This window comes from Suricata suricatta, chromosome 8 (genome assembly GCF_006229205.1).
Source record: "Suricata suricatta isolate VVHF042 chromosome 8, meerkat_22Aug2017_6uvM2_HiC, whole genome shotgun sequence".
NCBI classification, from domain to species: domain Eukaryota; kingdom Metazoa; phylum Chordata; class Mammalia; order Carnivora; family Herpestidae; genus Suricata; species Suricata suricatta.
Genome location: NC_043707.1, coordinates 63,645,849 through 63,672,881, shown reverse-complemented (window position 1 = coordinate 63,672,881; position 27,033 = coordinate 63,645,849). Strand labels below are relative to the sequence as shown.

General features: G+C 39.0%; 1 protein-coding gene across 4 annotated transcripts in view; it reads left to right on the top strand.

The window, feature by feature from the left end:
* Nucleotides 1-3,423, top strand: part of LOC115299071 (transmembrane protein 56-like) — a 93,984-nt gene extending 90,561 nt beyond the window's left edge. For all 4 annotated transcript variants that reach the window (XM_029948363.1, XM_029948365.1, XM_029948366.1 and 1 more), the window contains one exon: nucleotides 3,044-3,423. In XM_029948363.1, the coding sequence (XP_029804223.1) occupies nucleotides 3,044-3,362 (319 nt within the window). In that variant the 3' untranslated portion in view covers nucleotides 3,363-3,423. The remainder of the gene's footprint in view (nucleotides 1-3,043) is intronic.
* Nucleotides 3,424-27,033: the final 23,610 nt, after the last annotated feature.

The window sequence follows — 27,033 nt, the reverse complement described above, 5'->3', positions numbered from 1 at the left end:
GACAGATACCATACGTTTTCACTCATATGTGGAACAAGAGAAACTTAATAGAAGACCACAGGGGAGGGGAAGGGGAAAAATAGTTAAGAAGAGGGAGGAAGGCAAACCATTAAAGACTCTTAAAAACTGAGAACAGGGGCGCCTGGGTGGCTCAGTTAGTTAAGCATCTGACTTTGGTTCAGGTCATGATCTTGCAGTCCATGAATTCAAGCCCTGCATCAGGCTCTGTCCTGACAGCTCAGAGCCTGGAGCCTGCTTCAGATTCTGTCTCTCCCTCTGTCTCTGCTTCTCCTCCATTCATACTCTCTCTCTGTCTCTCAAAAATAAAAATAAAAAACAACAACTGAGAACAAACTGAGGGTTGATGGGGGATGAGGGAGAGGGGGAAATGGGTGATGGGCATGGAGGAGGGCACTTGTGATGAGTACTGGGTGTTATATGGAAACCAACTTGACAATAAAGTATAATAAGTAAATAAATAAAGTTACTCTTTCTTCCTCACCTGCCTTCTATACTGAATTGTGGAAGGGAGTCACTGTGAATAGGAGTGGGGAGTTATGTTTCAGCTCGTTGAGGCGTTGAGGTTACAATATCTACATAAATCATTTGTAATTATTCTGTACAGGGTATTTATCTTTTCTCCCTTAATCATTCATTACTTCATTTATTTATATTACCATGGATCTATGGATATCTATTTTATATGTCAGGGCTTTTTTTTAAATCCAATACCACATTACTTACTTATTATTTACTTTGTTAAGAATGCTACAGCTTTTGCCATTGAATTCTTTCAGCTGGCTTCTGTGGTTCTTTGATACAACTCATCATTTTGCTTTTGAGCACTTCCTTACTTTCTGGCAGTAAAAAATATGCTGTATTCATATAGTATATTCTCTGTCCCAGCCCTAGAATCAGCCATGTCTGTCTCAAGGAGCCCTGGTTCTTTTTATTGGAGAATTGAGTTGGAAACCAAGATCTAAGTCCTGGGTGTGCTCATTGCTACTGGGGCATCATTGTTTCTGTGCCCTCCCAGCTGACAACTTGGAAATATACTAACCTGTGTAGACACAGAGAACTATAATACTTCTACTATGTCCATCTCTATATCTGTATTAGGCTACATATGAGTCCATACTGACGTTATCAACTCTAATTCAATATTTTATAGATCCATCTAGCCTCTTCCACTCACTTGTCTGTAACTTTCCACCCCAACAATGAGAAGCCTGGTCCCCACTCCATCATCAAACAAATGTAATTATTTGTTCAATCCCAATATATATGCATAATGGTTTCAGAATTGTTAACCTGTTCCTCCATTAGACACAGCTTTACACAGCTGTGTACAGTTTGTTTTGTTCTTAGTCTTAAATCCCTATTCATTTTCAGAGTTACTTAAGTCACCTGTTTTTACCCCATGTCCTCCAGTGAAGTTATGCCCTGTTCTTGTAAAGCAGTTAGATTCTTTTGTCATAGTCTGTGTTCCATCCTGGTACCCCAACCTCCTAATTACTACTTTAAAATTTCTACACACTCTTCATGCTGTTCTATGAATTTTGACAAATGTATAGTGTCTTCTATTCAGCACTACAATATCACAGAGAATTGTCTCACCACCCTAAAATATGTCCAAGGCTTTACTTACCCTACCCTCCACCTGTCTCCCTAAACTTCTGGCAACCACGGACCTGTCTTCTGTCTTTATAGTTTTGCTTTTTCCAGAATGTCCTATAAATGGAATCATACTGTGGGTAGAGTTTTCAGATTGGTTTCTTTCATTTAGCAATATGCATTTATGATTCATCCATATGGTTAAACTGGTAGTTCCTTTTTATTGCTGAGTGGTATTCCAATGTGTGGCTATACCATAATTTGCTTATCCATTCACCTATTGAAAAACATCTTGGTTGCTTACTCCCAGTTTTTGGCAATTATAATTAAACCTGGTGTAAATGTTTGCATTCAATTTTTTTGTGTGGACAAAATCACTTGGGAAAAGTACCTAAGAGTGTGATTGCTGAATTTGTATGCTATGAATATGTTTAGCATTATAACTGCCATATTGTTTTCCAAAGTGGTTCTACCATTTTATTCTCAGCAGCAATGCTTGAGGGTTTCTGTTGCCTATATCCTTGCCAGCAATCAGGATTGTCAGATTTTTGGATATTAATCATGTTTATAAAGATCTAGTGGTATCTCATTGTTTTAATTTACAGTTTTCTAATAACAAATGATTTTGAACATCTTATCATATTCTTATTTTCCTTTTGTATATCTTCCCTGATGAGATGTTTAAGGTCTTTTGCCCATGATTTAATTGGGTTTTGCCTTATTGTCGAGTTTTAGGAGTTCTCTTTATACTTTGGATACTGAGACTTTACCCTATATGTACTTTGAAATTTTCTCTTCCAGTGTGTGTGTTTTAATAGTGCCTTTCACAGAGCAAGTTTTTAATTTTAGCCAAGTCCAACTTAATATTTTTTCTTGATATTTGTGCTTTTGGTGTTACATCTAAAGTACCATCACCAAACCCCAGCTCATGCAGATTTTTTTCTATGTTTTTTTCTAGAAGTTTCACCGTTTTTCATTTTACATTTCAATCTGTGGTTCATTTTGAGTTAATTTTTGGGCAACGTATGAGGTCTGTGTGTAGGTTCATTTTTCTACATCTGAATATCCATTTGTTCCAGCTGTTTGTTGGAGAAACTATCCTTTCTCCATTGAGTTACCTTTCCACTGTAGCCAGAAGTCAGTTGAGTTTATTTATGTGGATCTATTTCCAGGCTAACACTGCTGGTCTTTCACCAGCGCCATGCTGTCTTGATAACTGTAGCTGTATATAGCAAGTCGTTCTTGAAAGTGGGTAGTATGAGTGTGCCAACGTTCTTCTTTTCAGTATTGTGTTGGCTATTCTAGGCCCTTTGCCTCTCCATATAAATCTTGGGATGTTCACTGAATTTTAAAAACTGAAAACGAAAATTAAAATGATTAATCCTCAGACATGCAAAGTAAACGTGATGCTTTTAAAACTTTTTTCCAGGTGGTTCTTTGAAGCTCTGAAGTATCCTAAGTTTTCCAAGGCTAATGTCATCAATGGAATACTCATGACAGTGGTGTTCTTCATCGTGCGGATTGTCTCGATGCCTCCTTTTTATAGCTTCATTTATTCTGTGTATGGAACAGAAGCCTACATAAGGCTTGGATTTTTTATCCAGTGTTCCTGGATCTCTACTTGTGTTGTTTTGGATGTGATGAATGTCATGTGGATGATCAAAATTACAAAGGGTTGCATCAAAGTCATCTCTCTCATCAGACAAGAGAAAGCCAAAAAGAGTCTTCAGAATGGAAAACTTGACTAAAAGTGGGCTATTGATAAGCATACTTTATTACTGCCCACATTACATCTACTGATAGGATGAATTTTGGCATGTTCTTGTGCTTCTTATTAACTATACTTGTTATTGAGGGTTTCAGTGCTTTTTTTTTTTAACCGTTAGAAAAGAGAAACTAAAATTTAGCTTTAATTCCAAAATTTCTTTTCTGATTTTCTTCTGCATTATAAGCATGGATAAAATCTTAAAGGTTCAAATAAAAAAATTATAAATATAGTGGTGAATCTTTCCAGAAATCTGTTAACCTGCATTGGTAATTTTCTCTATGAAAAGATGACTGTGCTAATTTGACGTGCTTGGTTTTATGACACCAATTTTTTTGAAAGAATGGGAACTGTGTTTAAATTTGTAAATAGCTCTCAACATTTCATGGTACTGCGCTCATTTGTGCTCTGGCTGCCATTATCTGTGGAGGGTTTAATTTCTAAATTGTTCTTTTTCTTAGGCTATTAGTAATCATGTATTTTTTTTTGTTTGTTTAGATATTCTATCATCTATTAGTGATGAAGTATTTTGCTTACTTTGGGAATATTTAATTAGTTCAGTCATGGAAAATACTTCTTTCATTTGTAGATTTTGCAGACCTCACTTTATCATTTCTGGGGGTTTAAAAAAATTTTTTTTTACTATTTTTATTTATTTTAGAGGGAGATAGAGACAACATGAGCCTGGGAGGGTCAGAGAGAGAGGAAGACACAGAATCTGAAGACAGGCTCTAGGCTCTGAGCTAGCTGTTAGCACAGAGCCTGATGCAGGGCCGGAACCCACAAACCATGAGATCATGACCTGAGCCAAAGTCGGATGCTTAACCGACTGAGCCACCCAGGCGCCCCTATCATTTCTGTTTTTTAACATTTTATCAAAGTACTCCTTTTTTATTTGTAGTAAGGCTTAAGACAGATCTTTCAGAGCTCCTTCAGAGATGAATTCCTCTTTCTAAAAATGCATGTTGTAGATGACTGTTTAGGACAATAAGAGGAATCATTAAGAAAAAAAGCTTTAACACTCCTGTCTTGGTTTCCCTTGCAACTTGTCCATGAAAAATGATTTGCAAAATCTCCCCTAAGTTCAGAACCCAAAATCATCAGTACCAAAGTGTTATGCAGTATGTATTTATCATGCTCCTAAGGTAGGCCTCTCCTTGATGAGACCAAAACTCCAAAAAATCGATACTCACATTTTACTCACAGTTCACACCCATGCTTGCATAATCAGTATTTTGAGTGCTTCGACTCTCTATCTTTCCTAAAAGACAAGGGAAAAAATAGATAATTTAATCCAATTCTGATAATTTAATCCAATATTCTTGTCTTGCGCTATGAAACGTGACTGGTGACTCTGGTTTTTTGGTTTTTGGGGTTTTTTTGTGTGTGTATGTGTAAGCATATGTTTGCTTTTTCTTTGATTCTTGCAACCCAAATATAGAATTAGATAGTTAGCTATTATTGCCTTTATTTAATTTTCTTAAGTACTTGACTTTAATGATTGTTCTTACATAAGGAAAAAAAGAAATTTAACCAGTGACAGATGCTTGCATTTAATTGAACCCAAACCAAAAGATTGAATCCACTTAGTTTTAGTTTCTTAGTTGGTAGGAGAATGATTCTCTTTCATTGTTCAGGTTATGATGATGAAGAGATGCTGGCTGGATAAATCAAGACTTTGATTTAATTTGACTTGATTTGGTTTGATCTGGCTGTCTAATGCAGATAGAGCCTGATAAGTTTTAGAATATTTAAAGAAAGTAATTGAAATCTCAAGTCAATGAGAGAATCAAATTGATCAGCTTATACTAGGTACACTTATTTTTGAATGACTTAATTAAAGTATAGGTATTTGTTTTTAAAGCTACTGATATTACACTGATAATTTGTTATCAAATTTTGTGCCTTCTGCATCATAGGCACTTAAATGCATATTGGTGGTTTAGAAAGGGTAGGAAAGCACATGGTTTTATCTTGTTCTTTTCTTGCTCTTTGCAAGAAAACTGACTTTTTAAAAGGAAAACATTTATATTAGAAAACTATTTTGGAAATCAATTCCTTTAGAAAGAAGCAAAACTTGAAATAAATATTTTTGACTCTTTAGATATTTCTATAGTTTCTGAACACAGATTTTAAACCCACTATCAAAATGAAGTCAGTATAAAGCAATATATGGCAATGTATTGTAATATAAAACTCATGGTAAGAGAGTTTCCATATAGTCGTTTGGGTTTTTATGGTTGCTGTTTCATGCTTAAAACTTCATTTTTACTTTCATTGACAGCACTTTTCATCAGTATAGCTGCTCACTGAACATGTGTGCTTAAAGCAGCAATGTTTTCAACTAAAGTTTGTCATTCCCTTAGTCAACAATTCTTATTTTATGCTGGCTGCTCGACAGCTAATGCAACATCCAGATTCAATATCCAAAAATAGAAGCTGCGTACTTCCTCTCACAACGCACATGAAACGGAAAAGACACTACAAACTGCCATGCTACTTTGAGTCAGATTTTCAAAGGAACTATACTTCGCTCTTTGAGGACTGTGTCCACCTATCTAAGATACAATGCATTAAAGAGAGAACATATCGTTTACTAAACGATGAATTTTTCATTTATTAAGTGACAAACTTTTGCTAGACATTTTACATATTAAGTATTTTGACTACATGGATTAATTTAAATGATTCTATTAGGTGTTCTGGTATTTAACAACTCTATTAAGATATTTGTAGAAAATAAAAGCAAATTGGTATAAATTTTTAAGCAACTCTATTTTTATAGAAAAAGATTAGTGACAACCTGTAACTATAAAGATGTTCTTTGAACATGTAGTAATCTAAAAAATAAAAGATTCTTACAAAATTTTGGAAGTGAATGGAAATCAGCATGCAAGATCATAGATTATGCAGCTGATATTTTATTTGGGAGAATTTAAGAATTACGAGTTTGAGTTCATAGAGTTTGCATTCTTGTGTCTAAAATCTTTCTAGTGAGTATTGTTTGCATTTAACACTCAGAATGGAGTTACACATGAGTACAAAAAAATTAACTCCTGCATAAGTTTTGTCTTGACACCTTAAAGTGAGTTAAGATGCAATTTTTACTGCCTGTTAAGTTTTGTGGTTCATGGGCTAGCTAGCATTATGTTAAGAGAAATAATAATGTCTTTACCATTCCTAAGGGTGACTGATATATCATGGATGTCCCAGTCCTATTGTAAAGGCCTAGTTTTAAAAACTGCCTAGTATATAGGTATTTGAATCAAATTCTTTCTAAATTTTAATTGACTTGACTCAATCTTTTCTAACGTATCAGTTTTTAAATTGGACACTTTCTTTGAGGTGCATTGGGTGTTTGGAGAACTGTCCCTTCACGGGCACAAAGGGCCAGCTTTATGCATTACACCATTTGTCGTCCTGCATTAGAAACTGTCTTGTCATGGAGGTATCTAGGGGACAGTGTTGAAATATTCACGTTCTGTTTCACTTTTAAGGGAAATAAACATGCTCCAGAAGACACTATTCAATGTTTGAACAAATTTCTTTTTCTAGGTTACTCTTAACTCCAATATGTAAATATACCTATGAATTGACTTTCAGTGGTTTACTCCTTTGCTTGAAATTTAAAAGTCCATGTAATTGTTGCCATCATATGAGTTCTATTCGTGGAAGACTATATATTTATGTACTTTGAATTCCAGAAGAAGCCAACTTGTAGAATTTTATCGGAAATGTGGCACAGTATTTCTCTGCAGGCGTGAGCCAGCACAGCAGTGAGAGCCCTCCTGTGCCTGAAGACAGTGGGCACATACACTGACAGCCCAGCCTGCCCTCAGCCGGTTGACAACAGGCACATAAAGCTACTGAAAGTGAGTTTTGACGTGAAATACACATAGTACATGGGAGAACAGTGGGAAGCCAGCAGGACCTCGAGTTGGAGTCACCATGACTGATTTTCCCTTAAAAGTCATGATGCTCCTCCCTCATGTAGAAGTTTTTCTCTGAATCCTCCCAGCCCTTCCATCTCCTCCTTTTAACACCCAAAAGATTTTATCAGCACCTCCAGTTCTTACACCAACACCTTTCAATGTCACCTCTCAAGGCTTCCCCATACCCTTACGTCTACTGTGGCAAATTTCAAAGTTTTAAAGTCTGTTCTTCCATTGGAAAAAGAAAAAAAAGCATTACAGTAAGTTTAAGTGGGGATCAGACAAACCATAATTGTTAAGAGGTTATCGGAAGCCATTTAGTATTTAATAATACTGTTACAAGATGAAGCGAGGCTAAAGAGGTTATGGTTTTATTGAGACACATCTGTAGTCTCTTTCTTAAACTGGCTCAGCAGGAAGAGCTTTATAATATGTTTCACCTGGGTATCCATTGCAGGCATGCAAATTATCTAAGTGCTCTTCCTTAGCTCCCATGACAGGGAGAGGAGGAACTGAGGTGGCTCTGTGTTAGGAGGCTGTTAGGACGGGGGGCTGCTGGTCTGTGGCAGCATTACTGAGTCCTGCTCTTTGGTTGAGCAAATTTAGTTCTGGTCATGTTTCCTTTAAAAACAAGCTGACCAGCAAGTGGATTACTTAGCATACCTTACAAGTGCAACACCCAAGTACTTGAGCTCAGTCCCTTTCTAGCCAAGACCTCCAACAGCCTCTAGATAGCCTCGGTAGTAAGTTGTACTTTTATTTGAAGATATTTTGGATGGCAATGAAGAATGGAAGGCTGACTGCTGAAAATTGGGTTGTTTGCATTGAAAACGTTTACACTGATTCCCTGGAGCAGTGGACAGTTTTGATATCAGGCCCTATATTTGAGACCAAAAACAATGAGAAATATTTCTAAATCTTAAAGATAGAAATACAATACCTCTGGCAAAAAACTCATTAATTATCATCTGTGTATTTTTTTCTTTATATCTTTACATAGTTCTTTCTGTAATTAAGTGTGCATTAGGTATTTGCTACTTCATGGTTAATGAAGCCTAAAAATATAACTGTAAATAACATATGCCATATTTTTTGTTTCTTGCTTAGTTTGCTTCTCGTATAGTCATGTCTACTTTTTTACTTAAGGAATTTTTGCATAGATAATACTCTAACTTGTAATTAGGATGGTTATGAGGTTTTTCTGGTAATTATTAGAATTTGTAATAACAACTTTTAGATGTAGATTTCATTTGAATAGTTACTTGAGAATTGCAGCATATGTGATAACTATAGTGATATATACAATTTTTTTCTGGGAATATATACAACACTACTACTTAATTGTTAGAATGATTTTGGAAGTCTTTCAAAATACATTTAACACTTTGAGAACACACCTCCTAATTGATTTCACAAGGCTGAATGAAGAACTTTGTTTTCTTTACAAAATGTGAGACTTGGTAATTTACAGATCAGTGTTACTCAGATTTATCAGCATTTAAAACAGCAATTTAGTATACTTTCATTTCTGGTTGTACTTAATTTGAAAGGGATTACTTAATATCTCTAGGTAATTCCCTTAAAATTTTCAAATGTGTGTATACTTTATATATGTGTGCCAACTTAAGGTATATGCAAGTTCTAAGCAATAATCTGCATGTTATACAAGGCATTCCTTTGTCATAATTTTATTTAATATTCATTTTAAGAATGTGTATAAAATCAATATCCTATATATAAATTATCCTGCCTCCCAAGGAAAACCTTCAGATTTTCTTGTGTTAGAACACTAATGTGGTGTGAAGCTTTGTATTTTGTGAGAGAAAAATTAATAAAATCACAGTTATTTAGTGCAAAAGTTCGAGTCTGCAAAGTGTACATTTTAATAGTAATTAGTGAATACATTGATGATAAAACGAACTTTCCTCCTATCCAGTTCTCTCTTCTAGTTCTTGAATCCTAAAGCTCATAGTTAGTCTTCAAGATGCTTGTAGGGCTTGTTTACCCTGTTCCTCCCCTTCTCTCCCTGAGGTTCCTGCCTTGTAACAACCCAGAGGCCTAGCAGACATCATAGTCATGCTTGTTGATTGAAGGAATGGCACTATCTAATCAATAGGCTCTTTTAGATTAAGTAAAACTTTGGCAGTTATGTTTTTAATCTCCTTCCCGTGTCCTTTAGGCCTCTCATGTGGTTTCAAGTGTTTTTTTGCCAAATGTCTTGGCTGAAATTCCTCCCTTCTCAAATTGCTCATGGTCTTAATCTTGCATCTCGGTCCGAGAATATCCAGTAGATCAGGAAGCTGAGAGCTAATTGAATAGAATACTGAAGAGGTTTGGCCTTTGGAAAGAGCATCATGAGTCATGCATCAGAACATGCCTACAATGTTGTGTCAAGACTGGCAAAGGAACAGCTGAATTTCAAAATGAAAATAGCAGCCACAGCTGTTCGTGGAGATAGGCCACAGGTAAAATTACAAGGATTGAGAACCCCTCTAAGCAAGCGTACATGGCTGCTCTCTCTCTACACCTCAGGCGGTCTCAAAGATGAGCCACCTTTTATATCCTGTTCCTTAGTCTTTACCAAAGTTAACTTACCACTTTCTCTTCCTGTTGGTCTGGGACATGCACAAAATAGCAAGTTGGAAAATTTGCAGTTTTCCCTCATTCTAGTAACTGATCATCTGCCCCTAGGTGGTCCTCACAAACTGGACTCTTCACACCTGCTCGAGTAGCTCATTGTTGCTTATGGCACTGGGCTCCTTGGCTGGGAGCCTGGCTCCACCATCGGCTAAATAGCCCCTTCCTCTGTTCATCTACCTCCAGCTAAATTCTGCCATGTCTAGTCCTGTCATCTTACCCAGTCATTGAATACACCACTCCAGAAATTACCCGAGCAGTACTTTCTAAGAAGGGGACTTGTAGGGAGAAATGGAATGGTAATATGGATAATTGGATGCATTTCTAGGGAGGATAAAGTTCAAGGATAGATGGAAATTGGGGAAAAAATGACACAAAAGGAGAGAGAAACTTCAGGGAATAGGAAAAACAAAGTAAGGAAATGCTGTGTAGGTAAGCATTGCATTTTGGGTGACATGAACTTCTCAAAAGTGACTCTAGTGAAATTTCTGTACTCGTTACAAGAATTTTGTCTTTTCTTTATTAAAATGCAACATAAACATTCATTTTATATGTCTTTTCCCCCCCTCAAACTTTAAATTCCAGTTAGGTAACATGCAGTGAGATACTGGTTTCTGGTGTAGAATTTAGTGATTCATCACTTGCATACAACACCCTGTGCTCATCACAAGGGCCCTCCTTAATCTTTATCACCTATTTCACCCCCCCACCTCCTCTCTGGTAACCATTTGTTCTGTTTCTTAAATTCCATTCATGAGTGAAATCCTACAGTATGTGTATGTGTGTATATGCAAGTATGGTGTGTGTGCATGAATCTATCATCTCTTTCTCAGCGGTGTGTCACCCAATGTTGACAGATGCCTCCAGGCAGAGGCCCAACTGAGCAGGCTTCCCAGTGGGGCAGTAATTCTGGTGACTGCCTGAGCTCGCAGCAGACCCCAAGTCCTGGTCTGTTGCAGTTACCGAAAAACCCAACTATGCCCAACAATTAAGCTTCGTGGAATGATTTGTGTTGTCAGGCTCATCATAAGAGGTTTTAGAAGATGAAATGAGCAGTTTCAAAAGTATACTGTGTTGTGGACAGAAAGGATATCCGAATAGATATGGTGCAAGAGGGTAGGATTTTGTTTGAATTGTAAATTGGAAAAGCAATTTGCAAAGAGTGAGGTGCCTGCAAGCCCAAGGTACTGGTAAAGAAGTACCTTCATCTCTGGGAGTCCTAGTTTTGTGATCTGTAAAATGATGTTTCAAGATCTCCAATGTTCCTTCCAACTCTCCCATCCCATTAGTAAGAGCTTTAATTCAAAACAAAGCAATTAGAATGGAGCAAGTGTGGCTTTAAGGCTTAGTAAAATGTGATTGGAATGGCATCTGAGGGAGATTCTCAGATGGGAATATAGAAACAGGCTAGAAATTGAGAAATTGACCAAGCACTTCAAAAATGGTTAAACTTGATGTGTGGCCTTGGACAAGGAAGAAAAACAAAAGGGCCAGAACTGTTAAATATTGCAAAGGGAGAACCAGAACGGTTTAGAAAAGCTGAGCATAACTGATGAATAAGGCTGTGGAGCCGAGAGGTGACAGATGCCACTGGATGTGATGTCAGAATGTGGGGAGCCGAGGACTCAGCTGGAGGTTGGAGAATGACTACTGTTGGCAGCTCTTCAGGGGACACTGCGAATGAGAGGAAAGAGGGAAGTCAGAGACAGAGGCATTTTTCTATAAATGAGGAAAGGCAAGATACTGCAGTTGGAAGAGCAGAGTGAAGCCCAGGGTGGACTTCTAACATAATGGCAACGTGAAGAATTGAATCCGGGAGAAAGAAGTCTCAGAGTGCCTCACTGTTGTGGTTTCAATTGTTTTTCACATTTCTGAACCATGGTCTTGTCTTGACACCTCATATCTGTGCATTCCGGGTTCCTGACTGTCACCCATAGTTTCCCCATGGTCCTTTCGAGTCTGCTCTCTGCCCTCATGACTCAGTGCTCCCCATGGTGTCAGTCCAGCCTGTCTAGTCAAAGAGCTTCGGTACAGTCTAGAGATGATACCCAGAGAAAAAGGCCCCTTCCGGAGAGTCTGACTGCAGGTCTGGTACTTGGAGGCTGCTGCAGATGGAGAGAGCTGCAGGCTTTGGGAGGCTTTAACTGCCTAGATGAGGTGGTCTTTGGATGGCAGGGGGAGGCAAGGCTCAAAGCAGGGATTAGAAGCCTGGAGCAGTCACAGGGAGTCTGCTGTGAATGTTTGAGGTCTCCAGTTTCCATGTGTGAATTGCCAGGAAGGTGACACGGAGAAGCACTCTAAAACGTTCCCTCTTGGGCTGCCATACAGTCTCCTAATTGGTCTCTCCCACTACAAACTTGCTTCCTGCCCATCTGTCACACACGCCGCTGACTGACTCACTTTCAAACACATCCTCAATATGTGTCACAGCCCTGCCCAGAGTTTCTGAATATTCTGAGAATACTCTCCTCCCAGGTCTAAACTCCTACAACGAAATCTAAGTTCTCAGTGACTTCACCCTCCACTGTCCCTCCAGGTTCCAGCACGTGGGTGCCACTATCTGCACCCGCCCAGCCAGCTGCACACCCTTGCACTTGCTGTGCCTGTAGCCTGGAGGCCCTTGCCTCTCACAGATCTGTCACCTCCGTATCCTCAAGATATATATTAAGAGAATTGGTTCCTTTTTTCTGCACTAAAAACAAAACAAACACGTTCAGGCAGAGTTAAGAGGAATGCACTCATTAGAGCATGTTAATATTTATTAAGCACTGGCTGGATTGCCCAGTGAGTTCCTGGGACAACCAGGATAAATAAGTTCATTCTTGACTGAGCCTGGATCTCAGAACTTTCTGTCCCGAGGAAGCTTCTATAGTCATAGCCAAGCTGGTATGTTTTCTGTCAGCCTAAAGGTCAAAGACATTAGTTCACCGCCCCCCCCTCCCCACCCCCGCTGGCTATGGCAAGTAGTAGGAGATCAGCCGTCCTCAGGCTTCTGCACAGGCTTTGATATTCTGAGTAACATGGTGGAAGGACTTCATCTGGGAGGCAGAAGACCTGCATTCCAGTTCCAGTTCACCACCTGCAAGTGACCAGTTTAGGCAAGTGTTTTCACCTTCTTGGCATTTGGTTTTTCATCTGTAAGGTGAGGAGTTCAACTGGGTGACTCGAAGGCCCCTTTTCTTTCAAATTTCATCATCGTATGATAATAGTAATTGGAATCAAGGTTGGAGAGCCTATGACCATAATTCCCATCCAACAGCAATTCTAGTTGCATAAGTTTTTGGAGGTGGCTTAAATTCAAGCGTTGATTGTGACTGTGTGTCCTTGAGTAAGGCCCCTCGTTTATGCCTCCTTCCTCCTCACTTGCAGGAGGAGATGGTATCACTTGCAATCGATGAACCTAGCCAAAAGAGGCTGAGTATAATATTTTCTGAGTGCTTCAAGATTCTTAGGGGAAAGAGATAAAGTTTTAATGATGTACTTTCCCACTATACTTGAAGCCAAGTTGATTTTTTAAATACTCTTCCTAGTGTTAACCTTTGAAAGATGTGAACATCTTGATCATGGTATCCAAAAATGGAACCTATTTTCTTTATTTACCACAAGAAAATATAATCAGAAAGGAAAAGAGATGACTAATGAAAATGTAAATAGAAAGTTATTTTTTCCTGTCTCACCAAAGCAAAAAATAAAAATTCTCCAATTATCTTGAGAAGCCAGTCTACCACTAATGGGTCAATTAACTTGGTTGGCTCGATACTGGATAATCAGACTTTCCATAAGATTTCTGTGGTCTTAGTGACTCTAAGCATCATGGCCTGCTAGGGCTATTTGATGGTCTCTGTGCAAAGTCAAGGCCAGGATGAACTGGGATGGGGAAATTATTCTGATAATGTTTATTGTCTGTGACTTAGTTGTGTGGTACCCTTAGTTGTTTCCTGTAACTTTATTAGTCTTCAGCTGACTGATAATGGAATAATCTATAGTAAAGATTCCCTCCAGGTTTTTATTCTCTAAGACACCATGTCATGAAGAAAAGTAATGAAATAAGTAAATCTGCATTGCTCTAGGGAAAATGTGAATTATTCCTTAGCATTCTAATGAGGAAAAATAAATCCTAATTAGGATTTATGTTCTAAAGAATGGGATGAGAAAATGGATATGCCTGTATGTTAATTTTTTTCTTTAAAAAATGACTAAAATACTTTTATAACTTTGGGCCATTCTTTTTAGTAAGGCATTTAAGCTGTATATTAAAAATGTGAAGCCAGGGGTGTGTGTGTGGCTCAGTTGGTTAAAAGTGTCCAACTTTGGCTCAGGTCATAATCTCACAGATCATGAGTTTGAGCCCCACACTGGCCTGTCTGCTGTCAACACAGGGCCTGCCTGGGATCCTCTGTCTCCCTCTCTCTTTATCTGCCCCTCCCCTGCTCACTCACTCTTTCTCTCTCAAAAATAAACATTAAAAAATGTTAAAACTGTGAAGCCAGAAAGAAGAAGTGTACACTCCACTGTCCATCCCTTTCATGACCTCCCAGTCATTAGCTTCAACTCTTAAATATCCTTATCCCAGATCTAACCAAATGCCTACATTTTCTATGTTTGACTCGGGCTCCAGAGATCTGCTAGAAACCCTTGTTAATTGGAGCCATCAGAAATTCATGGTCTCAGTCATTCACTTAAAAAACATTTACACTTCAGGCACCAGGTACCATGCAAGGCAGAGGGTATAAACAGTGAGCAAAACTGTCGGGTCCTTCTCCACAGGCAGCTGGAAGGGAACAAAGGTAAGGAGCAGGAAAGCATATATATATATATGTCAATTGAGTCCGTGGGCCATGTCTTCTCTCCTCTTTGATCCCAGATCTAGAACAGTGTTTCCATATAGTAAGTCATGCAATCAAGGAACATCTAGTCAGCACTTACTATGTGCCAGGCTCTATTTTAGGCTCTGGAGGACATCAGTGAACAAGGTAGACAAGGAAGCTCTACCCTCTTAGAACTTACATTCTAGCCACTGGAGAACAGCAGTAAACAAGCCTGAAAAGAAGAAAGAAATTACAAGGTAATTCCAGGTAATGCTATGTGCTGTGAAAGAAATAAAAGTGGGAATTAGGAGGCACTTTAGAATGACATTTTGTGGAGATGACCCTTATACTAAGACTAAGTGTGTGATGAGCAGTCTGGGCAGAGGAAATGGCCAAGTGCAAAGTCCCCGAGGTGGGGATACGTTGGTGTGTTTCATGAAAGGAAGTCACTGTGACTGGAATATGGTTAGTGAGGGGGAGGAGAGAGAGAAGATGTGGTCAGAGAGGTAGGCAGGCACTAGATCATACTGGGCCATTAGGTGTTTGGCTTCTCATCATGCTTAGACAAGGCATCCTGAAAGGTTGGGAGCAGTCCAGGGGAGAAACGATGCATCTTACATGCAGGCTTTCACACACGTTAGCACAATATCCAAGAAGACATGTATTCTATGTTGTGACTCTGTACATAACACATATGCATAAACAGAAAGTTCATGAGATGGTCCCCTTACTATGATTGATGTGCTCTGAGATTTTCTATTCAATTTCACTGTAAAAGAAGAAATATTGGTTGTCACTCACTAGACTGATTTCATAACTCATCAATGTGTTGCAACTCATGATTTTTGTAAAATACTACTTCAGACTAAAGTGCTGACAGTAGAGATGGAGAGAAATTAATAGATTCAGGGTATACTTTAGAAGGAGAGTTGACAGTGGTTATTGACAGACTCATGGGGACGTAGGAAAAAAGCCCGATAAATGATGATTCCCTATGGTTTTGGCTTCAACAAATGGGAGAATTGTCCTATATTCTGAGATGGTAAAGACCAAGGAAGGAATATTTTGACAGGAAGGGTAGAGGGAAAATCAAGAAATCTTTAAACACTGAAAAATTCTGATTACAAATGTTCATGTACATATAGGGCATCTGTAACATTAATTGCTCAAATTACAAACCAACAATAAAAAATCTCTTTATGTAGACTCTTAAAAATGCTTCTAAAATGTTAATTTTATTTTCATCATAGAAGTAAAACCTGGTTACTAAAATAAAAGAGAAAGAAATGAGATCCATGGTCTGGCCACATGAAAATGACCATGATTAACTTTTTTCATGTAGGAAAGTTTGTTTTTTAAAAAAGTTTGTTTTGAGAGAGAGAGAGAGAGAGAGAACGCACAGAGGCATACCTATATCCTTGAGCAGAGGAGGGGCAGAGAGAGGAGGAGAGAGAGAATCACAAGCAGGCTCCACACTGTCAGCACAGTGCCTGATGCAGGGCTCTGTCTCACAAACCACAAAATCATGGCCTGAGCCAAGATCAGGTGTCAGATGGCTTATAAGCAACTGCACCACCCAGGCCCCCCCATGATGAGTGTTTTAAACGTCTCCTTAATGTAACTTTTTGTGTGCGTTTTTTTTGTCATCACCTAAGCTTTTATACTGATAATTGTTTAGGATTGGAATTATGAAACAGAGTTTCATAGAGTTAATCCGTGGATTTGGAAACAGTGAGGTTCATGATCATTGATGCTTAACAAGTAGCTTTATTTTTGTAATAATAAGGTGATTTTAAAGGGAAACCCAGTCATTTAATCCACTATCTCTCAAACTTTAAATACTACACACATGATCACATATTTTCTAACCAGTTTTATATATGTGCCCAGATTGAGACATATATACTCCAAACACTCTCCAACATCTAGGATTAAAATTTTTTTCAAATATAAAATAATAACTAAACATGCTTGTCCAAATGACATGTGTCATTTCTGGCCTCCTTCACTCTTCATTCTGATGCATTACCTTAAAATCTATATACTTTGAAACTTACTCCATGAGCCCATTCCTTGATGACCAGTGATTTCATCAAGCCCAATAGGCCCTTACATCCAGTGAAGCTTATTTCAGGTTCTGATAACTATTAGATACTGTGTCTATAGTAATCTTAAATCCACCAAAATACAAAATACTTACTCTTATACTTCATCACTTATTAGTCACTGGTGAAGCATTGTCTTAGGCTTTATATAAACAAATATGAGGAAGAACATGGTCCTTGCTTCAAGGAGCTTATAACCAGTCTTGTCATCAGACAACTTTTCTTAAAATTATAAAGTATATCTTTTTAAAAAGATTATTTTTTTGAGAGAGGGTGTGGAGAGGGGCAGAGAGAGAGAGGGAATCCCAACCAGGCTCCTGCTGTCAGTACAGAGCCTAAAGTGGAGCTCAATCTCATGAACCACAAGATCATGACCTGAGCCCAAATCAAGTCAGGCACTTAACCAACTAAGCCACCCAGGCACCCCATCAAACAACTTTAAAAAAAAATCTTTGAATTTTGGAACAGTTTTATTTTACTGAAATATTGTGATGATAGAACAGTGCCTATGTATCCCAAACCCAGTTTTCCCTTTTATTGTCATTTGATACTATGGTACATAGTTTTATAGCCAATTTGAATCATGCCATTTTTGATTTCTCAACTTTTCACTTTACAGTATATCATAAGTATTGTTTCCACTTAAAGTGAATATTAGTGCTGGCCAAGTACTCTAGCTTTTACCTGTGCCAGTCACCTCATTCATCAGATGAGGAAATGGAGGTTAAGACCAGAGTATGGAATAAAACCACAGCTGGAGGCATCCATTCCCAGGTCCATGTGTAGAACATGGCTGCTTCTCACCTACCAGCGAGAAGATGTGAGGATGTAGGGAATAGTCCTTCATGCATTCAGTCAACCAACCAGTGTTCATTCAATGCCCCCTAAGTATCAGAGATTATTCAGTTGGTACAGAAACAACAATACAGCTAGTCACTCCCTACTCTCCAGTAATTTATCTTATAAATGCTTTTGAGTTGACATCACAGAATAAAAGGACGTTGAGTTTCTGCTTTCCTTCAGTGAAGTGGGAAGGGCAAAATGCACTGGGGAAAGAGAGCTGAACATAATTTCAGAGGTTTGTGGTGGTAGGTGGATGATGGCTCTCCATAGATTTCTATGTCTTAAGCCCTGTAGTCTGTGAATGTTACTTCACATAGCGAAAGGGCCTTTGCAGATGTGATTAAGTTAAAGATCTTGATTATACAGAATTATCCAGATGGGTCTAATGTAATCACAAGAGTTCTTATAATACAGATGGTCCCTGACTCACAGTGGTTCAACTTCCAATGGTGTGAAAGCAGTATGCATTCTGTAGAAACTTTGCTTTGAATTCTGAATTTTGATCTTTTCCCAGGCTAGCTAGACACAGTATGATGCTCTCTTGAGATGCCGGCAGCGGCAGCCCAAGCTCCCAGTCAGTCACGTGATCACGAGGGTAAACAACCAAAACAATTTTGTGCCCATTCGGCCATTCTGTTTCTCACTTTTATAGTAGTCGATAAGTTACATGAGATATTCACCATTTTATTATAAGATAGGCTTTGTGTGAGATGATTTTCCCTCCTCAATTGTGATGTCAGTATTCTGAGCACATTGAGGGTAGACTAGGCTGAGATACAAAGTGCAGCAGGTAAGGAGTATTAAATGCATCTTTGGGGCGCCTGGGTGGCTCAGTCGGTTAGGCCTCCGACTTCGGCTCAGGTCAGATCTCACGTTCATGGGTTTGAGCCCCGCGTCAGGCTCTGTGCAGACAGCCAGCTCAGAACCTGGAGCCTGTTTCCAGTTCTGTGTCTCCTTCTCTCTCTGCGCCTCCCCCTCTCATGCTCTGTCTCTCTCTGTATCAAAAATAAATAAAACATTAAAAAAAATTTTTTAAATGCATCTTTGTCTTATGTTATTTTCAATTTCTGATGGGTTTATCAGGACATAACCTCATCCTAAATTGAGAAAGATCTGTATAGGGAAAGAGACAGGAGACACCTGATAAGAAGTACAAATGGCAGGGACAGGATTACTGGCTGAAGGCTATGAGATGAAGAACACAGGCAGCCTCTAGAGCCTGGAAGAGGCAAGAAACAGTTTTTCCCAGAGCCTCCAGAAAGAATGCAGAACTAGTTCCTTAAACTAAAAGCAAACAAAAGCATTCTGGACTTCTGACCCCCAGACCTATAAGAGGACATATTTGTGTTGTCTTAAGCCACCAAATGGTGGTAATTTGTTACAGCAGCAATAGAAACTAATGCAGTTGATAAGCTGACTACTTTTTAAAAAGAAGAAAGTATTCGTAAGATATTGTAGTATTATAGAATGTTCACCCCTAAGGTTCAGCTCTGCTCTATCTAATCCAGTAGCTTCATTTTTTAGAAGATAATAATGGTGCAAAGGAAAGTATCTGACAAACTCTTCCGTATTCAAACTGATTGTATTACTTTGGGTTTGAAACCATATATGTAGCAGCATGAGTCATAATAGCCCTGAACTGGAAACGACTCAGATTTCATCAATAATAGAGTGGAAAATCCATTGCTATCTATTCCCACAACAGAATACTACACAGCAATGAGGATGTATGAACACAATTACAAGTAATAATACAAAAGAATCACATGAACTCATGTTACTCTTGAGTGAAAGAAGACAGATACAAAGAGTTAATACCATATAATTCCATTTACATAAATTTTAAAAACAGGCAAAACTACTCTTAAGATGTTAACAGTTTCCTTCGAGAGGGATGGGAGCTGGGTAAATATGGGGAGGGGGCAGAATGGAGGCTTCTGGAATTTTAGCAATGTTCTGTCTCTTGATCTCAGTGCTGATTACATGAGTGAGTTCATTTGGTAAAATTCATGTGATTTGTGCAAACTTCTGGAGGCACATCAATAAAATGTTTACTTAAAATAAAACCATATAAATGTATGCTCCCAATGGTTGTTTCGTCAGTAGTTGATATAAAAGGATATTAGCCTTTAGAGGGAAAATAATGAGCAAAATCCCCTGCTGGAGCCTTCTTGGATTCATTGCCCCAAAGGGGAACCAACACCCCACCTTGGCTGTAGAATATTGGATTTAAAAGTTTGTTCTAAAACATTTGAAACACTTACTTTATGCTGTACTTGTTAGCTTCTCTCTCCCTCTCCCCCCAGAACACATTATTTTCAAGCTAATATTTAAAAATATTATTTAATTGTGGGGAAGTACTCTAGGTTGGAAGAAAAGTCTTTAATAAGTTAACGATAAATAGCATTGCTTAGTAATAGGTCTGTGGGAGAATGAGACTTTCTGGTATGCCTGGAATTGTTATCTACCTGGGGCACCCTTTATTTTGAGCAGGCTGCCGATAAAAAACTAAGGCTAGAGTCTGACTAAGGAGACCTTTCACACTAAATATTGAGGGAGGGTAATCTATACAAGTCTGGTGAATTCATTTATAGAATGCTGAACAATTTAAATTTAAATACTAAACAATCTATTGATTCGATGATTTAAATAATAAACATCCTACAGATTCCATGAAAAAAATAATTTCCTATAACAAATATTATTTGTAAGGTGTGTGGTACTCACATAAGTTTTGATTTCCTGGAAAAAAATTATAGTTAATAGTTGAATATCTTGGGAGAACTTCTTGCTCTTCAGTAAACATTGAGGAGAAGTGCAATTAAATTTAAGTAAAGCTTTACCCTAGCAGGCTAGTGTTCTGTTTATTGTGCTCCTGAGGTCACTGGACTGTGAGCACTTCCAACATTCTCTTATCTTTGCTAAGGAGGATGAGAGCCAGCACAGCACTTAGAATTCTCAAAGCACTTCTATCAACAGGAATACTTCAGCACAAGGTTCATTATCAAATGTCATTGTGACCTCCAGCATTTCTTTAATTTTACCAAAGCCTGAAAAAACATTTGAAGGGTGCTTGTAATTTTATTTCACAATGTTAAGGGAGCTGAAATTATAAAGTGAATATTGACTTAATACAACTTTATTTTTGGCAACTAACTTTCTACCAAAACAAAATGAATGAAAGTTGGTGCTCAATTCTGGTGGGGAATATTAATAACAACAACCATAACAGCAACAACAACAAATCAAAGGGAAATAATATGTAAAAACTGCAGTGCTGATCTGGGTAGCTAAGAAAGAGAGAATATTGATACCCTTATTTTTTTAAGTCAAAGTTGGCAGCATTTTTCTGTCAAATTAAGTAAGTTATAGAAAAAGATGACTCATGTATTACTTCATCCATAATAGCACATATGTTAAAAAAATTAGTTGGGAGAAATTTTGTAACAACAACATTAGATATTAGAGAACAAACAAAACAAAAAGCATATTATGGACTAGATAAGATTTATGAATTTTAATGAAAAATATTTTCCTTATTATCTCTTCATGTTTAAAGACCTCAAATACTCATTTATTAACAACCTAGCATAAGGGCTTTCAAAATAGGAGTGCCTTCCTTCCTCCTTCCTATCCTTTCTCTCCTTCCACCATGAGTGAGGTATAGTACCAGCCTCACAGCTCTTCTCATTGTGCTTACAAAGAATCAAGTGTTTTATTCAAATGCACATTCTCATTCAGTAGATCTGGGGTTTGTGTAGGGTTGATGCTGGGGTTGACTGGAATTCCTGTTTCTGTCTTTCTTTTTTTAAAGAATATTTGGTTTATTTATTTATTTTTTAAATATAATTTATTGTCAAATTGGCTAACATAAAGTGTGTACAGTGTGCTCTTGGTTTTGGGGGTAAATTCCCATGATTCATCGCTTACAATTCCTGTTTCTAATAAGCTTCTAGGTGATGCCAATGCTGTGGTTACTTGGGCCACACCTGGAGTAGCAAGGATGGGTAACGATCCATCCTCAAAAAGTCCATAGTGCAGTGATAGCCATTTCCATTCTCCACTGTAGTTCAGAAAGTCTCAGCTTATTTTTCAGATTATGTGTACAACCCAGATGTCAACAGAAAGCTTCTCTTTCCTCTCAAGATCTAGATAAAATTAGATAGAAACACATCACTAACTCCATAGCCTCTGAAAACCCAAAGACTCTCCCACAATTTATGGAATGAACTCAGAGATGAGACTTGGTCTTTCTCTACTTTCCTCAAAAAGTCCACCTGAACAAAGTTGTCATCTGTAGACTTTACCAAGATGGGAGAAAACAAAGGAGTTGACATAACACAAGCACAAATGCTTTGAAAGCAACTGTGGGCTCCTGCTTCCACAGGATGAGTCCAAAATCTGAGTCTTCTGACCTGTGGGAGCAGCTGTATCCATCCTGTACTACATGGTATCAATGTCACCCATGAGCTCATGCTTCCTAAGGGAGGCAGCGAGTTGGTATTTGAGCAACATATGATCACACACCCATCTAGAACTGTCCTTTAAAACAAGTAAGCCAAAAGTTTCTTTTGTATGGATAGATCCAGGAAAATCCATTGTTTAGTATAAATGTTTAGTATATGATAAATGAAATAATGTAAAAAATGCAGTGAAATGATTCAAGTAATAGACAACAAAAACCAGTGCTTAATTAGTTGGTCCGTGCTGGCTGTCTATCAATGTATATCAGGTGTTCATGTGACTTCCTGTCATTCTTAGTCACATAATCACATAAGCAATAGTATGTATGTATTTAGTTTTTTACTTAGATATAGGAGAAAATACTGCCAATGTCCGCCAGCCAAAGACTGGAGAGTGAGCAGTGCTCATGGCAGAAAGGAAAAATGAACACCATGGGGAGCTGTGGGGTGTCTCCACACTATAGGATTTCAACTGGTGTCAAGTGATTGGGGAGAGGTTAAGGAAGTAGGGCTGTGTGTCGGATTGGATGCTCTCAGAAAACAAGTAATTCTATGATTGGGTATCTTAATCAATCTTACCTAAAAGAAAAGACTAGGGGTGCCTGGGTGGCTCTGTCAGTTCACTGTCTGACTCTTGATTTTGGCTCAGGTCATCATCTCGTGGTTTGTGGTATCAAGCCCCATGCTGGGCTCTGCACTGATGGTGTGAAGCCTGTTGAGATTCTCTCTCTCCCTCTCTCTCTGCCTTTTTCCTGCTCACATGCATGCACTTTCTCCCAAAATAAATAGATAAACATTTAAAAAAAAAAAAAAGGAGAGAAGACCAGATGGAGACAAGCCTATAATTGGTAAAGAAGCAGCAGTCACTCATATGAGGCAGAATAGAAGGCTGTTAAGTAATTTCTGTGGTTCACACAATGTGTATGTCTTTGTACAGACATGATTATGAAATGACCTTTTTTTATGGTCCTTAATGATCATGGTCACAAAGTGGCCTTGCCTGATGTTGAAGTTCTGTGAAATTGTTGATGTTCAACAGGAGAGCCCCAAGACCTGACTGATAGCACCAAGGCAATTCCTGGGGGTCAAGAGCTGCTTTTCTCTTTCTCAATACATTTCAGAAGAAAAATATCATTGCCTTTGTGTTTTTTCCTCAGAGTAGCACAACATGGAAATAATAAAGTGACAGATTAGAGGGAATTATCTAGGTGAAGCACATAATCTTCAGAAATGGCAATATTTATGGGTTAGGCAGAGAGGGCAAAACTTTTGTCACTGGTGTGACCTTTACAATTTTACAAATGTGATCACATTTTGTTTCATAAATTGAGTCCATGTTAGCAAGGAGTTTCCATACTTTTCTTCCTCAAAAATTTCTGACCATGGCCGGTACAGATTCAACCCAACAGTACAGAGCTTTGTGGGTCCATCCTCTTCTAGGAATCAAGTGGAGAGGACACTGGGCTCCGTTTAGTTGCCTTTGTTTGAGTCCCCAGGGTATCACCATGGAGGACTGGCTTCGCAGTTTGATGGATGATGTTGGGATGCCCTTGCTGGGTCTGAGAGATGACTGTGTTGATCACAGAAGTGCCACAGATTGGGCACTAGGGTTATAGCTAGTTTTTTGTTTCTGTTTTTCAGCGTAACAGTGTTTCTTTGCAGGGCTACAGCTCCCAGATGGAGGGTAGACAGCGAGCTGCACAGTAATAGCTGAGACCTAAGACCCAAGAAGAAAATTCAGCATCCAGAGGAGTGTCAGGAGACACCAGTTTCTTTTTCTTTTCCTTTTCCAGAGAGAAGAAATGTGGGCTTTTGCATCAAGTAGCTTTACTTTAATTTCCAGTGTAATAACATATGAGCTGTGAATCCTTAGATAAGTTAGTCTATCTCAGTCTTTTCTCATCTGTTAAAATGAGGAGTAATAGCAGTCTTGTGCTTTCTGGTTCCTTTATATGTGGCATCTTCCTTCACACAGCATCCGTCTCCTCCCCGCCCTCTTCCACTTACTGGGAATCCTACCCATCCTTGAAGACCAAGTTCCAGTCACTATTTCCTCAGTGGCTCCAACCTACCATGATCTCTGCTTCTTTTGAGCTTTTTAATAGTAAACAGATACTCAATGTACTGCTCACTTAGCACTTATCAGTCACTTCCTTTGTAGAACATTATTCTTAAGGAGAGAGAAAAGGGCCAAAGATGTATGTTTAGAATACACTGCTTTTTTTTTTTTTTTCACCAACTTTCTGGTTCAGGCCTCCTCCTTCTGCATTCTTTTATTTTATTTTCTTTTCTAAGATTTTTATTTTCAAGCAATCTCTACACTGAACATAGGGCTCGAACTTATGACCCCGAGACCAAGAGTCCACATGCTCCTCTGACTGAGCCAGCCAGGCATAACCTCCTCCTTCTGCATTCTTGATCTCTCAGCAGTAAAACAGATTGCCCTGGGACTTCTTAGATATTCCACTATGAGTTCTCATTGTTGTTTGAAAGGGGGGAAAAAAGGCAAAATGCCACTGCTTCTCCACCAGGGGTATCAGGTTTCTCACTTTCCTGGCCATTCCCCTCACCTCTCACTAGATTAGGGGAGCTACGCACTTTCCCCCTAATGACTGAGATCAGCTCCGCCATGACTGCCAACTGACAAGACATTAGACGAATTTCTCACCAGTGGTTGGAACTCTCTGGCTAAGATGGGACCCAAGCTAAACTTAAATCTTTTCACCTCTGCTGGTCTCCAGCAAAAACTTGCTCCAAATCACTTCTGATACTGCCACCAATGTGTTTTATTGCTTCCAATTTCTTTGGCCAGGCCCTGCAGTGATTTAAAATGGTCATCTGGAAGCTCTATTTCATTTCAAAGCCAATCGCCAACCTACACGGAGCTTGTTCACTCTGGCTCTGCATCTGGCCCTATCCCATTTCTGTCTGGGGTTGTGTCATTCCATTAGCTTGGAATAATTTTTTATTATTAAAAATCTTTTTTCTACCTCTTGACCCCCCCCTTTACCCCTTTCTCTCACCTTCCATGTCCCACCTCTGCCAACTACCAATCTGTCCTCTGTATCTCTAAGCTTGTTTTCATTATTTAGTTTTTCAGATTCTACCTATAAGAAGGATCATATGTTTTTTTTTTTTCTCTGCCTGACTTAACTTCACCTAGCATGATACCCTTGAGGTTCATTCACATGATCTCAAATGGCAAGATTTCTTTCTTTTTTGTGGCTGAATAATATTTCATTGTATGTGAACGTATACCACATTTTCTTCATCCATTCATTCATCACTGTACCCTGAGGTTATTTCCATATCTAGGCTATTATAATCCTATAGAGAACATGACGGTGCATATATCTTTTCAAGTTGGTGCTTTTGTTTCTTCAGATAATACCTGAAGTGGAATTACTGGATCATATGACAGTTCTATTTTTAACACCCAATGTGCTGGAATAAGGGACTTTTTTTTTTTTGTCTTAACAAAATCTGTCTCTCCCATTGGTGTGCCAAGCTGGTTATTGGGTAGATGACTCAGTCCCTGTAAGAAACGTAGGGCCTTCTTGGAGAGAAGATATCAGAGCCCCATACTCCAATCTCCATGATTCAAGTGTAGGAAAACCTGTAAAGGGTCCATCAAGGAATCATGACCAAAGTCTGCTAGGAGGAGAATTGACCAAGGATTCCAAGAGCTGAATGCACCAGGAACAAGAAAGCATGTCAGCACAAAGACTCTGCTGCCTGTGCAGGGGCTTGAGGGTGGTGGCTTACCGAGAACTATCTCTGATTGCCCCGGTTCTGTGGGATCTGGGAATGCAAGCCCCCATAGCCACCAAAGCCAGGCAATCAGGTGGTGTCCCCTGGGCAGCAGTCACAATAACCAGGGCACCAGACAGAAAAACCAGGGTGCCAGATGCATGTAACCCTCTCCTCCAGGAGACACTGGCACTCTGGAGCACAGCACAGGGAGTGTGAAGGTAGTGTTGACCCTCTGCAGTCTCTGAAAGAAATTACAGTCAGCCACTAGATGGGTGTTTAATTAGAAGCCTCCTTCCCTTCAAGGCTGCAGCGATGATGATTAGCTAAGAGGCCTCCTTTATAGAAAGACTAAGCTTCTGGGTCTGTTGCATCTTTCTGTGCTCTTGGGGTAGTACTGTTAAGAACCCTTTCTCCCTTTTTACAGTCATTTGGGATCTATGAGCCTAAGCCCCACTGGCCACAGGAGCCAGGTGATATAGAAGTGCCATGGTGGCAGGCTGCAAAAAGCAGAGTACCAGAAAGGAGTATGAACTCCTTTCCGGGTGACACCAATAATTATAATTCCCTGGGAGCAAGAACACAAGCTCCCCTGACTTCCAGAGCCAGGTAGCCAGGTATCCCCCAGGCTGCAGCCACAAAACAGCCCCCTTCCAGGAGATATGAGTGTTCTGGAGCATGGCAAAGGGTAGGGCAAGGCTGGCACCTGCTAGAGCCCATCCTAGAGGATGTTCCTGCAGGCTCCTACATGTGTGTGCTGGATTAGTTGCCTGACCTTCAGGCAGGTGCTGTAATAAGCCTTCTTCACTTTAAGCCTGGTGGCAATCAGCTGCCTCTGAGCCGGGCCTGGGGCTCGGTGAACTTGAGTGCAAAGCCCTTGAAAAGCTGTTTCTTATATCACTTATCTTCTAAGTATTGAGACATGAGGCCCACTGGTTTTCAAAGTTAGCTGTTTTGGGAGCTCATTTCTCCTGACTTAACTTCACTTAGCATGACCCTATATTTGCATAACTAAGGAGGTTACTCAAGTGATCCTTTTCCAGATCAAGCTCAAGTTCTACCAAGTTTAAAAAGACAAAAATAAAAATAGTGGAGGATAGGTATCCTGCTATATTA